Source organism: Mus pahari, chromosome X, assembly GCF_900095145.1.
Source record: "Mus pahari chromosome X, PAHARI_EIJ_v1.1, whole genome shotgun sequence".
In the NCBI taxonomy this organism is placed as follows: Eukaryota; Metazoa; Chordata; class Mammalia; order Rodentia; family Muridae; genus Mus; species Mus pahari.
Window position 1 is genome coordinate 61,139,099 of NC_034613.1, and position 13,884 is coordinate 61,152,982.

A 13,884-nucleotide genomic window follows, 5' to 3' on the forward strand; every position below is an offset into this window, starting at 1 on the left:
CTTCTGGCTATTATAAATAAGGCTGCTATGAACATAGTGGAGCATGTGTCCTTATTACAAGTTGGAAGATCTTCTGGGTATATGCCCAGAAGAGGTATTGCTGAATCTTCCGCTAGTACAAAAGGCTATACTCAATAATTCTCGTATTTTTGATTTTTAAATTTTTATTTCTATGTTTGTAGCTGTCTGCCTAACTCCCTCACCCTGCCTCCATACCATCCTTGGTGTGTATGTGTATTTGTTCACCTGCATATGGGCACATGATTGTGGGCGCTGGTATAGGTCAGAGGAGGGTGTGAGATCCCCTGCAATTGGAATTACAGATGGTTGTGAGCCACCAAGTATATGTTGGTAATTGAACCCATGTCCTTGTTAAGAGCAGTCAGTCTTTTCTCTAACTACAGAGGCATGTCTCCAGTTCCTTCCTGACATTTTCCTATTGAAGAGTTAAAGTGTTACTTTGTATCTTGGGTGGACTAGTTTCAGAAACTCCTACTAATACACAATTCCTGAATTCTTGGGTCTCTTGCATAAAATTGCATGATATGTATATAAAAATCTATGATTTTCAGCTTCACTAATCTTTAAAACTGAAATGTCAGATACAATACAAATAATTCATGCTATATTTTATAATGACAATAAAAACTTCTACACATATTTTGTCTACAATTAAGACAAATTTACATTTCTCATTTGATTAAATCTATAGATAGAGAGCCCATAGATACACTGAGTTGGTTGGATCTTAATTTCCTTTGTTGGCTTCTCCATGCATTTTTAGCATTCCTATTATGAACATGCATTTTCCATATGATAAAGGTGGTTTAAACTGTGGAATAAGATCTTGAACTGCTTTCATAGCCGTAAGACTGATTTTCAAATTTGATATCAAGTATCAAAGTTCAGAGGGCAACCAGGATAAGTAACAAAATTAACTAGTGCAGAATTTTGGGGGACGGGACCTCCATAGCCCTGGGCAAAAGCATTTCTAGTATGTTATATTCTCCCTACGGGTCCTGAAGTAAAGGGCAGACAAGATAGCATGCTATAACATCACCAAGCCATAATATATATCTTAATAAAGAAAGAATGACTGTATGCCAAACTTCATGAAAAATTGTGGACTCACAAAGATTAGTGTTTGAAAATGCCAAAAACATTACTCCTCAAGAGACATCAGGGCACTGGGTTTCAGAGGGACTAAGAGCTTCCTGCTTGGGTTCACAATTTGACTCTGACACTGCATAACAACAAGGGATAAATCATTGAATTCATATATGCTTCAATTTCATTACTGTAATGGTATTTAAAACTGTTTTTAAAGTTTAAGTTAGAAATATAATCTTGTCATATGGTAAAGATTACATAGAAATTAAATAAACAAATAAGGCAATACCTGTACTAGACCGGATTATCTCTGTCCCAACGACATGGCCAAGCAAGTCATACTGATTCAGGCGTGAGCCATCCTGTGCTACTTCCACAGATTTGTTCTTCCCAAGAGTCCAAGAATAAATTACTTCAGCTTTGGTATAGGCATCTATGGAGGGGGTAAGTAAAAAATAAGTTTAAGGGAAAGGAAAATCATTTCCTATCATTCTTAATGTGTATATGATTCAATAATATTTAATTTAATACAGCTTCCATCCCAAAGACTTCTAGATACATTTTTGTCTTCATTTAAGTCCAATCTTCTATTCATCCAACCATTCCTCTAATAAACACTCACTACTTATTATAGCATGTAGAACCTACATGAAATGAAACCACAATATTTTGTTCCTTTAATGATTGTCAATGCTCTAGACCTTTCCTTTTCTTGGAGGAAAGAATATAGAGGTGGAAAAGAATAAAATATCCCCTTATTCACAAACATCAAACTCAAAGATCTATGGAAATACCCAAAGAGAGTGAACCAGGCTGGTAATAAAACATAAACTCTTAGAAATATAATAAAATATTCTTTAATTAATGATGAAGGAAGTATATGAAATTAAGATAATAATTCAAACTAATGATTTTTTAAGTTAAAATAATAATCCAAATTAGAATAGCAAAAATTAATGATCACAATTTTATAAATTATTTATTACCACTTTAGTATGCAAAGCAGAAATTTCATGTTTTCTTTCATACCAGGTTGTCAATGTTTTCTCTTTGATTTGAAATTAAAACATCTAATGCAGAATTTTGTATGTGATCTGTTTTGTCAATACCATAATGAATGAGATTATTTATTTCCGGAGAAAGGCAAATCTTTCTTTATTCGATTTCATATTTACAGTGAAAACTTTGGCTTAATTCAGGCACCTAGGTTCACAAAGGGAAGCTAATCACCATACATTTTGCCACTTTATTCCAAGTTTTAAGCTATCTTTTGTTAAAGTCAATGATGGAAAGTATCTCCACCTTATCAAGACAGCTATTGTGTCTTTAATATGCTCTAGTTACATAGTTTATCACAGAGCTAAGAATTTCTGGTGAATCTTCTAATAAACCAAAGTAAACTCTCGGTCTCATGTTATCTATGTGCATTATATTTAGGACTTGTTTTCAAATTATTAAGCAAACCATTCTATGATTTATTTGTGATGAACAGTATGCCAAGAACTCATTTACATCAAAATTGGCACCATGACCAAATATGTATAATTTTATGATAGTTCTATATATGTCATGCCATGTGTGCCTTCTTCAATCACCCTCCACCTCTCATTAGAGACAGTCTCATTGAGTGTGGCTGTTACTGGTTTAGCTAAACAAACTAGTCATTGAACGCCACCTTATTAGCACTAGAGCTATAGGCATGCACCAAACTTTTCATATGATTGATGAGGGATCTGAACACAAGCTTGCATGCTTATGTACCCTCAGAGCTGTGTCTCTAGTTGCATATGTAGCAGAGGATGGCCTAGTCAGCCATCAAGGGGAGGTGAGGTCCTTGGTATTGCAATGATTATATGCCCCAGTACAGGGGAATGCCAGGGCCAGGAAGCGGGAGTGGGTGGGTTGGGGAGCAGGGTAGAGGAGGGTATAGGGGGCTTTGGGGATAGCATTTGAAATGTAAATAAAGAAAATATCTAATAAAAAAAGAAAATATTTATTTTACATTTAGGTTTATGTGCATGTATGTGTGTGTGCTCATACATACATGCACACACATATCTTAGAGTACATATAGAGGTCAGAGGAAACCTTTTTAAGGGAAGCCAGTTCTCTCCTTCCACCATATGGGACCTGGGGATTAAACTCAGGTTGTCAGGTATGGAGGCAAGTACCTTTGACCACTGAGCCATCTCATCAGCCACAGTAGATACTTTCTTATATTAATAATATATTAAATATGTTGATGCCTAGAGTTACCTAGTAGTAACACTTACTATATGTACTAAAACATAAAGCCTGTTGAACTTCAGCCTACTTTTCGCAATTTAAACTTAATCATATATCTGTCCTATGTATCCGTGTTTTCTCTTTCCAAGGATTCAGTTATCTGTGGTCAAAGTAGTCCAAAAATATTAATGGAAAATTCCAGAAATAAAAAGTCCACAAGCCCTTTGATGTAATGCCTTTGCTATTACATTCATTTCTACTGGGGACTATCTCTTAATCACTTAGTCATTTCCTTTGTACTCAAATCAGTTATTGTAGCATCATAATGCTTGTGCTTCATGGAACCTTATAAACTACCCTGACACCATTCTTTTTACCTCATGTCATTGGGTAAGATTATTATCACAAGAAGTGGAAGATCAAGTACAGTAAATAAGTTCAATTATTCTCCTGTTAATAGTTTATTAATCTTTTACTTTGTCTAGTTTAAAAAGTCAATTTCCCCATACATATTTTGTATAGAAAAATAGTAAAAGGCCAACTGTTATAATCCCCACCAGGGAGCTTGCTATTTTCTGAAGGAAACAGGGACAGGCAACCAGTTGTAATGCAATTGTGAACATAAAAAGTATGCAACTTGGCGGGGAAAAACAAGTAAGTATTAACTGAAACTAGACATTAACACTAGGGAAATTGTTTTTTTTAAAAAATGACACTATTGTGAATGCCAAGAAGTGCTTGCTGAAAGAAGCCTGATATAGCTGTCTCCTGAGAGAATCTGCCAGAGCCTGACAAATACAGAGGGGAATCCTCGCAGCCAACCACCAGACTGAGCACAGGGTCCACAGTGCTCAGAGAGAAGGAGCTAGAGAAAGGACTGAAGGAGCTGAAGGGCTTTGCAGCTCCATAGGAAGAACAACAACATTAACTAACCAGTACCTCTAGATCTTCCAGGGACTAAACCACCAACCAAAGAGTACACACACACACACACACACACACACACACACACATACACACACACACGCACACACACACACGTATATGTATTCTGCTCAGTTTGGATAACGTTATCCATATGCATGTTTTGGGGGCTGAGCTTTGGGTATTGGATTAGTAATTGATGTGCTCGTCCATGGAGAGGAGTATTTCTCCAGATCTCAGCATTCTTTAGTTTCCTATAATGTTTTGGGTAGGATTCAGGACTTGTAGGTCACCACTCCCATTAAGGCTGTCCTGTTGGCGACACTGTGGAGATGCTTATTAAAACCACAACCATTTAAAATGCAGAGTGGTGGTGCCCACTCCCGTTGGATGTTACATCTACAAAACATACCTAGGGCTCAGGGAACATTGTGGAAGAAGGGGGAAAGGGCTGAAGGAGCCAAAGGTCTGGGGAGTGTTTTGTGATACCGTGTGTCTAAGTAATTCAGAAGCTGCACTCTTTTGACAGCTTTATGAAATTCTCTCATTGTTTTAATATAGAAGTCCTGAAAGAAAAAGTTGTCAGAGGAAATGTCAACAGAATGATTTAAGAGTGTGAATCACTCACTTCTTTGTGTGCTCAATTTCCTTCCCTGACAGTGTTCCTTAATTTCACCTGCTATGTCCTTCACATTGGTTGTAGTCTTCTCTCATATAGCCTCTCTAGTCCTTGAGTCTCTTTTCACCTTTATTTACATTGATTTCTTTGCTAATCCCACCATACCATCTGGACAGATTATAACTAAATGAAACCTCCACTCTGAATCTTTTAGAGCAGTTAGAAATGAACAAAGTTTTAAATGTGTACTTTTCTATCAGAATTAAAACTTTTCTTAGTGATAGGTACACAGATACTGCTAATTTGACTAAGCCATTGTTGTGAAATCAAAAGAATGAAGAAGCTGATATACTAAGTCATTTTTTTTTAAATTTCAGTAATATTTTTAAGACTTATGTGATCAGTTCCTGCCCTGCTTAACTTCCTGTTCTGACTTACTCCCTTGGAAAGAAAAGGCTTTATTTGGCTTACACATCACTATTCATCATCAAAGGAAGTCAGAACAGGAAGTTAAGCAGGGCAGGAATCTGGAGGCAGGAGCTGATGTACAGACCACGGAGGGGTGCTGCTTACGGGATTGCTCCCCATGGCTTACTCAGCCTTCATTCTCATACAACCAAGGACCACCAGCCTAGGGATGGTAAGGGCCACAAAGAGGCGGGCCCTCCCACATAAGTCATTAAGAAAATGCCCTACAGAGTTGACCACAGCCTTATCTTATGAGGTTTCCTCCTCTCAGATGACTCTAGCTTGTGTCAAGTTGACATAAAACTAGCCAGCACAAAGGCTAACATAAAAGGTATTGTTTCTCTGACTTCTTTCTTAGTCTGTCATTCATATATAGGAGAGCTACTGGTTCTTTTTGTTGTTTTGTTTTCATTTTGTTTTGTTAAAAGCTTGTATTCAGCATCTTTGCTGAAAGTGTTTATTAAGTAGGAGTTCCCTGGTAGAATTTTTTGAGTCAGTTATGTATACTATCACATCATCTTCAAATAGTGATACTTTGACTTCATTCTTTCCAATTTGTATCCTGTGATAACCTTCGGTTGTCTTACTGGCCTAGATAAGTCACAAAATGAATAGATATGAATAGATAAGGAGAAAATGACAGTCTTGTCTTGTTCCTGATTTTAGTGGAATTACTTTGAGTTTCTCTCCATTTAATTTGACGTTGGCTATAGGGTTGCTGTAAATTGCCTTTATTATGTTGAGGTATGTTCCTTCTATTCCCTAGTCACTACAGGAACTTTATCATGAAGTAGTGTTGGATTTTTTAAAGGCCTTTTCTGCATCTAATGAGATGATCATGTGGTTTTTGTCTTTCAGTCTGTTTGTATGGTGGATTATATTATTTTGAATTACATATGTTTAACTATCCCAGCATTTGGGGGATACAGTCTACCTGATCATGGTTGATGATCTTTTTGATAGATTCTTAGATTCAGTTTTCAGGTTTTTTTATTGAGAAATTTTGCATCTGTGTCTTTATGTAGTTTAGCTATCAAGGTAATGTGTGCTCATTAAAAAATAGGCAATGTTCTTTCTGTTTCTATCTTGCAGAATAGTTTGAGAAGTATTGGCATTAATTGCTCCTTAAATATCTAGAATTCTGTGTTGAATCTGTTTGTCACTGGGCTTTTTGTTTGCTTGTTTCTGTTGGGAGACTGCTTCTATTTCACTAAAGAAGATAGGCCTGTTTGGTTGCTTATTGGATCCTGATTTAACTTTGATAGGTGGCAGATATCAAGAAAAAATCCAATTTGATGGGGAACAGGTTTTTAAAGTATATCCTAGATTTCCTTAGTGTCTGTTGTTATATTCCCTCTTTTCATCTTTAATTTTATTAATTTGGATCTTCTCTCTTTCAGTTAATTTGGCTGTGTTTATCACTCTTATTGACTTTCTTAAAGAACAAACTCTTCACTTAATTCTTTGTATTGTTTTTTATCTGTACTGATTTTAGCTCTGCATTTGATTATTTCATGCCATCTCTTCTTTGGAGTGTGATTTGTTCTGATTGTTGTAGAGTTTTCAGATGTGCTGTTAAGTTACTAGTATTAGATCTCTCTAATTTCTTCATGTGGGCACTTAATGCTATGAACTTTTCTCTTAGACCAATTTCTTTGTGTACCATAAGTTTGGGTATGCTGTGTATTCATTTTGATTGAATTCTAGAAAGTTTTAATTTCTTTCTTTTTTTCCAATTTTTTAATTAGGTATTTACTTCATTTACATTTCAAATGCTATCCCCAAAGCCCCTATATCCTCCCCCCAACTCCCCTACCCACCCACTCCCACTTCTTGGCCCTGGTATTCCCCTGTTCTGGGGCACATAAAGTTTGCAAGACCAAGGGGCCTCTCCTCCCAATGATGGTCAACTAGGCCATCTTCTGCTACATATAGAGCTAGAGACATGAGCTCTGGGGGTACTGGTTAGTTCATATTGTTGTTCCACTTATAGGGTTGCAGCTCCCTTTAGCTCCTTGGGTACTTTTTCTAGCTCCTCCATTGAGGGCCCTGTGTTCCATCCCACAGCTGTCTGTGAGCATCCACTTCTGTGTTTGCCAGACACTGGCATAGCCTCACAAGAGACAGCTGTATCAGGGTCCTTTCAGCAAAATCTTGCTGGTGTATACAATAGTGTCTGTGTTTGGTGGCTGATTATGGGATGGACCCCTGGATGGAGCAGTTTCTGGATGGTCCATCCTTTCATCTCAGCTCCAAACTTTGTCTCTGTAGCTCCTTCCATGGGTGTTTTATTCCCAATTCTTAAGAAGGGGCGAAGTCTCCATATTTTGGTCTTCCTTCTTCTGAGTTTCATGTGTTTTACAATTTGTATCTTGGGTATTCTAAGTTTCTGGGCTACTACCCACTTATCAGTGAGTGTATATCTTGTGAGTTCTTTTGTGATTGGGTTACCTCACTCAGGATGATACTCTCCAAATACATCCATTTGTCGAGGAATTTCATAAATTCATTTTTTTTAATAGCTGAGTAGTATTCCATTGTATAAATGTACCACATTTTCTGTATCCATTCCTCTGTTGAGGGACATCTGGGTTCTTTCCAGCTTCTGGCTATTATAATTAAAGCTACTATGAACATAGTGGAGCATGTGTTCTTATTACCAGTTGGAGCATCTTCTGGATATATGCCCAGGAGAGGTATTGCTGGATCCTCTGGTAGTACTATGTCCAATTTTCTGAGGAACCACCAGAATGATTTCCAGAGTGGTTGTACAAGCTTGCAATCCTACCAGCAATGGAGGAGTGTTCCTCTTTCTCTACATCCTCGCCAGCATCTGCTGTCACCTGAATTTTTGATCTTAGCCATTCTGACTGGTGTGAGATGGAATCTCAGGGTTGTTTTGATTTGCATTTCCCTGATGATTAAGGATGTTGAACATTTTTTGAGGTGTTTCTCAGCCATTCGANATTCCNCAGTTGAGAATTCTTTGTTTAGCTCTGTGCCCCATTTTTTAATAGGTTACTTGGTTTTCTGGCGTCCATCTTCTTGAGTTCTTTATATATATTGGATATTATTCCCCTATCTGATTTAGGATTGGTAAAGATCCTTTCCCAATCTGTTGGTGGCCTTTTTGTCTTATTGACAGTGTCTTTTGCCTTACAGAAGCTTTGCAATTTTATGAGGTTCCATTTGTCAATTCTTGATCTGACCCATTTTTATTCAGTAAAGAGTTGTTAAGTTTCCTTGCGTTTGTAAGCTTTATGGTTTGGGATTTTTGTTTTGTTTTGTCATTGTTGATATTCAGCTTTAACAGTGATTTTTTTTGTAGTGGTCCGATAAGCTTCAGGGTACTATTTCAATTTTCTTGTGCCTGTTGAGACTTGCTTTGTAACCCACTATGTGGTTGATTTTTGTGAAAGTTCCATGAGGTGCTAAGAAGAAGGTATACTCTTTTGTGTTTGGGTGAAATGTCCTGTGAATATTCACAAGGTCCACTAGGTTTATGATTCCTTTAGCCCCATTATTTCTCCGTTTTGTTTTTTTCTGAATGACCCATCTATGGGAGAGAGTAGATATCTCTGTGCAAAGGTCAATATGTGATTTAAGCTGTAAAAGTATTTCTTCTGGGTGCCTTGGTGCACAGATGTTTAGAACTGCAATGTCCTCTTGGTGGATTATTTGGCTTACACTTCCACATCACAGGCCATCATTGAAAGAAGTCAGGACAGGATCTCAAATGGGGAAGGAACATGGACACAGGAGGTGATGTAGAGGCCAAGGAGGGATGATGCTTACTGGCTTGCTCAGCCTGCCTTCTTATAGAACTCAGGACAACCAGCCCATGGATGGCACCACCCACAATCGACTGGGTCCTTCCTCATTGATAGCTAATTAAGATAATGCCTAACAGCCAGATCTTATGCAGGCATTTTCTCAACTGAGCTTTTCTCCTTTTAGATATCCCTAACTTGTACTAAGTTGGCATAAGACTAGCCATCACATACTTACTGCCAGTTCATTTGAATGAATAGGATGGTTTTTCTGTGCTGAGGTGAATGAGTCTGGGCCTCCTGTGCTCTCTGGACCAGCCTTTGGTTGAAGCAGCCAGGAAGCATGGGGATAAATTAGGTTGAAAATAGAAAACATGGGGGCAGATATCACAGTTCTTTAAAACAAGCTCAAAGCAAGTGAAAAGGAGCAACGAAACACTGTGCAGTATGACTTACAGTTAGTGCAGAGGTAAACTTAATTGAAGAATCCATTGGATAATTATCACGAAGAAATTATGACAAGTGAGCAGTATAACCAAGAGAAGTAGTATGCTAGTCAAAGAGAAGTGGCTCTCAAGAGTCAGATGTTAGACAGTTTGAGCTGTGAATGTGAAGTTGTGAAACATCTAATGAAAATGCAGCTGGAGCAGTTAGAGATGCAGCTAAACAGAAGCCACAGGCAGGAAGTGAATGACGCAGAAAATAAGTCAGAAAATCTCAAAGTGGAATTAGATGAAGTGAGGGTTAGTGACAAACAGTTGAAGCAGAAGCTGGATCACCTCGAGGAACTTCTTTCTCACAAATCCTAAGAACTCCAGCTACGATATGAGCAGCATGTGCTCAATAGCATGTCTTCAGAGGTGCTAGATCTTCATACTGACCTAATTGAAATGGAAAGGGGTGAAGAATGCCTTCAATGAAGAGGTGAACAAATTGCAGCACAAACAAGATCAACTAGAATGTTTCAGTACTTCCCTACTGCACCAGGTAGGCTGACTTAAAGAAGAAAAGGAGAGCAAGAGAAGAGAGCAGTATCTTACTATAATGCCTTGGAGAAAGCCTGCAGAGAAACCCAAGATTTAGAGGTAAAATTGGGCCTTCAAATGCACTTCAGCAAGACTTGGATTCAAACAGCAAACTCTTGTTCACAAAGGTGGAGGGTGGCAATGGAATGCCAGATCAGCTTCATGAAAGTCAAAAGTATCAGTCACAGAAAAAGCAAAATGCATTCTCCAGAGAACAGATGAGCAACATGAAGTTACAAATCTCTACACTGCTGAGGATAAAGAGATCAGGATCTCAAAACAAATTTGATCAGAAGGAACAGTTGTCTGCCATTTTGGAACAGAATAATGTGAAAGAAAACAACTTTTAGGTGAAATTAGTAATCTGGAGAAATTTAAAAATTTATACGAAAGTATGGAATCTAAGCCTTTCACACTAGCCAAACCTTGTACCCTAGAAGACAGTACCAATTATGCAGACATACTTTAGCTAGAGCTTGATAAACTAAACAAAGAAAATGAAGGCACAAAAAGGCAATGGATACAGAATATGTGGTACATTTACACAATAGAGTCTTATTCAGCTATTAAAAACAATGAATTTATGAAACTCTTAGGCAAACAGATGGAACTAGAAAATATTATCCTGAGTGAGGTAACCCACTCACAAAAGAATACACGATATGCACTCAGTGATAAGTGGATATTAGCTCAAAAGCTCAGAATACCCAAGATACAATTCAAAGACCACATGAAGTTCAAGAAGAAGGAAGACCAAAGTGTGGGTGCTTCAGTCCTTCTTAGGACCAACCAAGGAGCCTTCAGAGGACTGACTGACCTAGGCCTTCTGCACATATGGAACAGTTGTATAGCTTGATCATCTTGGACTGCTAAGAATGGGAGCCACGGCTGTTCCTGACTCTTTTGCTTGCTTTTGGGACCCATTTCTTCCTAGTGAGCTGCCTCTTCCAGCCCTAACATGAGACGAGTTGCCTAGTCATAGTGCAACATGATATGGCATGCTTGGTTGATATCCCTGGATGGACTGATCTTTTGTGAAGGGAAACCAAGGGAGCAGTGAATCTGAGGGAGGGGGAGAAGGAGAGGGAAGGGAAGGGACTGGGAGCAGAAGGTGGACAGGAAGCTGTAGTCATGGTGTAATATGAGATAATATTTTTAATTTAAAAAAAAACCACCCTGCTATTGGATATTATAGAGGAATTTTCTCAGTTGAGGTTCTCTCTCCTTTCAAATAACTCTAACTTGTCAAGTTGACACAAGACTAACTAGTACACAATTTAATTACTTGATTGTATTTAGTGTGTTTGTGTGCCTTTAGTACTACATGCTGCTGGTGGCAAGTCATACTTCCAAATTACTATGTGTATATAGTTGTGATGGTTAGCTTAAATTGTCAATTTCATATAATCTAGAATCATGTGTTTACATTTTAATGGGCTGTGGGCATATGTGCTGGTTAGTTTTCTGTCAACATGACATAAGCTGGAGTTATTTGAGAAGAGGTAGGCTCAATTAAGAAAATACTTCCATTGTATTGGCCTAAGGCAAGTCTGTTGAGCATTTTATTTATTATTATTAATGTAGGAGGGCCCAGCCCACTATGGGTGTTTCTTTCTGTAGGAAAATGGCCCTGGAGTGTATAAGAAAGGTAGCTGAGCAAGCCAGGAGAAGCAATCAAATAATGGACTGTGATCAGAGAGTATATAGGTCAAATAAACTTTCCTCCCCAAGTTGTTCTGGTTCAGTATTCTTTCTACAAATGTATAAAGCAAACTAGAAAAGCATGTCTGTGGATGATTGTCTTAATTGACTTGAGAAGATCCATGCCACTGTTGGTGGTGCCATTCTCTAGTCAGGGTTTTGAAAACTATATGAATAGAGAAACTGAGTTTAGCACAAGGAAATGAGTCACAACGAATGCATTCATTTCTCTATGCTCTTGACTATGCATATGATGTGGCTCACTGGCTGACATTCAAAATAGGTGTCTGAGGAAAACCAGCAGAATATTAACCAGTGTAGAGCCAGTTGTTGGGGAGCAAACACTTCCATTATGCTTGACACATAGGTCTCCTTGTGGTGGAACTTGAGGGAGGTAGATTTTCCCCATCTTCTCTCTTCCTGCCTCCCTCCATTCTGATACAAATAGATGGAATAGAAAGAAGCCCTTTTTGGCTGTAGATGTGCATGTGTCTGGCAGCCTTAAGCCCACCTGGGCACTTTTAGGAAAAAAAATCAATCAAGCAAGCAAGCAAGCAAAGAAAAAGCAGTGGTGCATATATTCATAGTCCAGGAGGTTTCCAGTCTATTGATGATGGATGCTTATGCTAGTTTGTTTTTCCTTGCAGTCTTGATCTACTATTAGGGTGTGAAAGGTAGCCAGAAGCCTTTGGTTTTGTAAATGGTGAGGAAATTACATCCTAAATGGAGTCTTTCTACTGTTATTTAGCTGAGAGAATCATTTTTCCCAATAGTGAAACAAGTGAGTCAGTCTCTCTCTCTCTCTCTCTCTCTCTCTCTCTCTCTCTCTCTCTCTCTCTCTCTCTGAAAGTTCTGGGTTTGTTTTTTGTCTTTTTTCCAATTTTTTATTAGGTATTTTCTTCATTTACATTTCAAATGCTATCCCAAAAGTCCCCTATACCCCCCACCACCACCCTGTTCCCCTACCCACCCACTCCCACTTCCAGGCTTCCAGGCCCTGGCATTCCCCTGTGCTGGGGCATATAAAGCTTGACATTTAAAACTGAAATACAATTACATTGCTTTCCTCCTCCAGTCCCTCCCAAATAACCTTCCTCAAACCCGTCCTATATCCCTCAAGTTGATAGACCCTTTTCCTTTACTTAAAGTTCCAATATATCTGGATTTTATTTTTGCATAGATTTGATATAAAATAAAAGCCTAAGATCTCTATCCATGTCTCATTAATTCTATGCTATTTTTTCTTTTGTTTTTCCAATTTTTACTAGGTATTTACTCCATTTACATTTTTAATGCTATCTCCAAAGTCACCTATTCCCATTCCACCACCTGCTCACCTACCCACCTACTCCCCCTTCTTGGCCCTGGTGTGCCCCTGTACTTGGGAATATAAAGTTTGCAAGACCAAGGGACATCTCTGCCCAGTGATGGCTGACTAGGCCATCTTCTACTACATATGCAGCTAGAGACACGAGCTCTGGGGGTGCTGGTTAGTTCATATTGTTGTTCCACCTATTGGGTTGCAGACCCCTTCAGCTCCTTGGGTACTTTCACTAGCTCCTCCATTGGGGGCCCTGTGTTCCATCCCATAGCTGACTGTGAGCATCCACTTTGTGTTTGCCAGGCACTGGCATAGCCTCACAAAAGACAGCTGTATCAGGGTCCTTTCAGCAAAATCTTGCTGGTGTATGCCATAGTGTCTGTGTTTGGTGGCTGATTATGGGATGGATCCCTGGGTGGGGCAGTTTTTGGATGGTCCATCCTTTCATCTTAGCTCCAAACTTTGTCTCTGTAACCCCTTCCATGGGAGTTTTGTTCCCAATTCTTAAGAAGGGGCAAAGTCTCCATATTTTGCTCTTCCTTCTTCAGTTTCATGTGTTTTACAAATTGTATCTTGGGTGTTCTAGGTTTCCGGGATAATATCCACTTATCAGTGAGTGCATATTATGTGAGTTCTATTATGACTGGGTTACCTCACTCAGGATGATACCTTCCAGATACATCCATTTGTCGAGGAATTTCATAAATTCATTGTTTTTAA

The 13,884-nt window shown here is 38.6% G+C and overlaps 1 protein-coding gene and 1 pseudogene across 1 annotated transcript in view; one reads left to right on the plus strand and one right to left on the minus strand.

Moving 5' to 3' along the window:
- Gabra3 (gamma-aminobutyric acid type A receptor alpha3 subunit) overlaps positions 1–13,884 on the minus strand; it is a 218,036-nt gene that overhangs the window by 27,469 nt on the left and 176,683 nt on the right. Inside the window, exon 7 of the mRNA XM_021187493.1 lies at positions 1,400–1,543. Coding sequence (XP_021043152.1) covers positions 1,400–1,543 — 144 coding nt within the window. The remainder of the gene's footprint in view (positions 1–1,399; positions 1,544–13,884) is intronic.
- Positions 9,492–10,647, plus strand: LOC110313379 (annotated as a pseudogene).